Here is a 4,133-nt window from a genome sequence, read left to right on the forward strand (position 1 = left end):
TGCAGAATTCCTGGTGGAATTGAGTTGCATGCTTGTGGTCAGGCACTAGTCTGCCTGAAGTCCCTATTACAAAACTAATATAGCTGTATTAAAATTTAGGTCATCCAAGTTTAATTCATTAAGGTTTAAAGGTGAATCTTTCTTCATAAACATTGCTTGGTACAGCTTGGTACACTGGTAGCAAAATAAGTGAATACTAAGAATTCGAGAGTGCCTGAAGCTTTATACTCTAGTATTCATCACTCCCTCCTTTCTTGAACTCACCTAGAGTGGAGCTTTAATCCAGATTACAATTCCATATGGAGCAGCTGATTCAATAGTAAATGCTACTGTGACATCTGGTAAATCAGGGGAGCTTCAAGTTTCCCTCCTCCTCTGCTCTTGCAGATAAAACCTCCTAACCAAAAAAATCCTCCTTGTCATGAGAACAAGGAAGAATGCCTGCTTATCCCTAAATAACAAATGTCAGATCTCTTCCAGCCTGTAGACCTATTAAACAAGTTAGTCACAAACATCCATGGGAACCAGGAAAAAGTTTATCTTCTTGTCTCTACAAAGCTGATCCCATAGTCTCTGATTATTTACTTTGTTCCCAAGTTCAAACCCTATGTGTTCTTGCATGAAGTGACTCCTTGGACTATAAGTAGATGTGACTAATAAACTACTTTTGGTCACACATGTCTAGTTTTGGCTGGTTCCCCCTCCCCCATTCTTATATTGATTTTGGATCACCTATTTCATTGAAGAAGAATTTATGCCTTTGAAATGTAGTGTTGGTGATGAGTATTGAATATCCCATGGACTGTCAAAAAACAAACAAATCTGTTTTGAAGGAAGTACAAACAGTGTGCTCCTTAGAGACAAGGATAGTGACACATGTTGATGAAGTTAAGGCTTCAGTGAATGAAAGAAGGTTTTCAACAAGATAAATTGAAACAGTGACTACCATAAAGATCTTGAGCATGGAGGAAATCATGAGGATGGTGCAGGATAGGGACAAGATCTGTTGTTCATAGAGTTGCTATGATTTGCAATTAGTTGACTTGATGGCACATCTAACACGAATATCCTTAATATGGGTGCACAATTAGGATTCTTTCTAGCTAACCCTGATCATGGTGTGAATTTCATATGGTTCCCTAGTGGTAAGAACCTGCACTGCAATCTCAAATGCAAGTGGTTTGAATCCACCAGCTTCTCCGCAGGAGAAGGATGACCAATCTCCTCCTGGGTGATTAATTGCCTCTGAAAACCCACACAAGGGTCAGCTAAGGATCAGTTCTGACTTGATGATACTCAACAATAACAATAACTATTCTTAATGCAAAATTATATAGTAGAAATCTCGTTCCATTCATCTGCTTCATTTAACATTCTCAACTTCCTTTCTCTGTTCAGTTCAGATCCCAACTCTTCCATAGAACACTCCTCTCTTTCATCTCCTACCTCTTAGGGCTGGCTTACTAGGCACTGGCTTCAGCATGAGAGTACATATGACTTCTTCACTTCAGACTGACTGGCTCTTTCTGCTCTTTTGGGTTTGATAATTCTCCAAGATGGCTCACAACACTCACAAGAGACATCATACTTGCAATAACGCAATAACAGCTTTACTATGCAAAACCCCCAACAATTCCTCAATCCTGCAAAAATAAGTAAAAAGACATCCAAGATGAAGTTTGGGAGGGATTCCAGTAGAGCTTCCATGTTCCAAAGAGGATCAATTACCCTCCTGAGCAGATGTCTCATCATGTGGTCATAATACGCCTCTTGAGTCTTAGTCAATATTGGGCCTCCAGTTGAGCCTCTGTCCTTCAGGTTCTCAGAAACTCAGATCAAAATGTAAATTACTTTCTGTACCTCACAGTGCCATCCTTCCCTCACCAAGCAAATGATGAGAAAACACAGACGATAAGATGTGTCATATGGTAGATATCCATCAACAGGTAGTTAGTTTAAATACAATATGGTATATTTGCACTCTAAATATCGTACATTTTCCTCAATTTCTTCAGAATTGTTGTGCTATCTGCTAAATGTAGGTTGCTTATGTGTGATGTCACTCTTCATATAGTCCAGTTTCTTGAATAATCTGCTTAGCATATTGAATTGGTGTGGAGAAGAGATACAACCCTGATGCATACCTTTTCTGATTATAAACCATTATTTGGACATACTGCAGGAGGGGTCAGTCCTTTGAAAAGAGGTCATCCTGGGAAAAGAATAAGGTCAATGAACAAAAGGAAGATCTTCAGGAGATAAGATTGACACAATGACTTTAATAAGGGGCTTGAGCATCAGCAGAGATTGTGAAAATGACACAGGATATGGCAAGGTTCAATCTGTTGTTCATATGGTCTCTATGTGTTATAGTAACTTGATGGTACCTGACATCAATAATAAATGTGCAACTATTGTTCATGAGGTATAGATTTAAGCCCTAATATTATTTCCTGCATATAACTTTTCTTGTGCTCAAGAGCCTATCAAACCTTTGAAATGATCCTTCTCTGCCCCACCCAGAACTTGCTGCACAAGAAGTCTGGATTTTTTAAGAGAATAGGAATTTCTGAAACCACGGAGGATATTCTTTCTTCCTCAAAAGCCAAGTCCAGGTCACCAGGTGACCTGTGTCTAGTGGAACTGTGTGAAGAGTCCAAATGCTGAGAGCTCCTAAGGCAGACACTTAAGAAGCAGGAGGCATTAGGTATGGTATCTGGACCCCAAGGCCAGATTTGCACGTGAGTAGTGCCCTCACTGGAGGAGAGTCAAAGGTGTGGGGATTACATCACAAAGAGACTGTGTGACTTTATAGCAGGAAGTGTAATCAAAAGACACAGTAGAAGGGGCTGAGTTAAGGCTGTGAATAAGACACAGACATGAACTGAAAGTATCAGATAGGAAAAGCAGTGGACTGTATCACTGGATCACAGTACACAGTAAAGAAGAAGGGTGTCAAGGTGGCAGAGCAGGCTGGGAAGTGAATGTAAGGTTCAGAGTCAGGAAGCCTGAGGGAGTATAGGGTTTTGGAGTCAGACTACCACAGCATCAATTTCCATACTCCTTTTATGACTGAGGTTATGACAAAAAAAGAGTGGGTAATGACACACACAGGATTCAATTTAGACATCTGAGTCCAGTGGAGAAGTTTTTATAGAAATTCAGATCACATCTGGATTTAGAAGAACCATAACAAAGACGCCTTACCTGACTTCTTGTGGGTGGCCTTTAGAGAAGGGGCAGCCCTAAGTTTGATCCTGGTGACTCGGCCCTAAATCCACCTTGCCTAACAGTGAGATAGGCTCCTTCTTGGTGATATCTTTGAACCAAGAGAGGCAGCAGCAGCCACCTTGAAAAGACAAGAAAAGGACACAACTGCATACGATATTATGACCAGACCTAGATGGTCCTCCCTCCTCCTACTGATTATTCTGGTAGCCTTGGAGGCTGCCACAGATCCAGCAAAGAATCAAGTGAAGGTGCTGAGGAAATTAATGCCAATCAATTCCTCAAATGCCAATGTGAAACAGTGTTTGTGGTTTGCCATGCAAGAATACAACAAAGCAAGTGATAACAAGTACATCTTCCAGGTGATCAAGATAGTGCAAGCCCAGCTGCAGGTAAAGGTGCTCTCTACAAATAGAAAGACATTGAAGCATAGTGCCACAGTGAAGACAGATGGAAATAATGGAAATGTGAGAGAAAAAATTGACATACATTTTGAATAATATTGCATGAGTTCCTTGTTTTTCATTGCAGCATAGTATTCCATTGTGTGAATATACCATAGTTTCTCTACCCATTCGTTTGTTGATGGGCACTTAGGTTGTTTCCAAACTCTTTGCTATTGTGAACAAAGCCGTGATAAACATAGGTGTGTGGAGGACATTATGCTCAGCGAAATATCTCAGTCACAAAAGGACTTAAACTGCATAGTGCCACTGCTGTAAAATGGGACTGACATTGAGGTTGGGGGGGTGGAGAATGAGAAAGATGGGATAAATAATTTATACTGCATTGAAACAAATGAGGGAGAAAACTGTTTAAAAGAGATATATGATTGGGTATTATTGTCATGACGGGAGCCTAGATCGAAGGCTGCATATTGGATTGGACTTAGGGGAAGGGACTGT

At 40.5% G+C, this 4,133-nt stretch overlaps 1 protein-coding gene across 1 annotated transcript in view; it reads left to right on the forward strand.

Annotated features, from left to right (window-relative positions):
* The first annotated feature begins 3,389 nt into the window (after positions 1-3,389).
* LOC102853467 (cystatin-8-like) overlaps positions 3,390-4,133 on the forward strand; it is a 9,766-nt gene continuing 9,022 nt past the window's right edge. The window contains exon 1 of the mRNA XM_006902904.1: positions 3,390-3,620. Coding sequence (XP_006902966.1) covers positions 3,390-3,620 — 231 coding nt within the window. The remainder of the gene's footprint in view (positions 3,621-4,133) is intronic.

The sequence above is a fragment of the Elephantulus edwardii genome, unplaced genomic scaffold, assembly GCF_000299155.1.
Source record: "Elephantulus edwardii isolate Elephantulus edwardi_28Jun2011 unplaced genomic scaffold, EleEdw1.0 scaffold00467, whole genome shotgun sequence".
Taxonomy (NCBI): domain Eukaryota; kingdom Metazoa; phylum Chordata; class Mammalia; order Macroscelidea; family Macroscelididae; genus Elephantulus; species Elephantulus edwardii.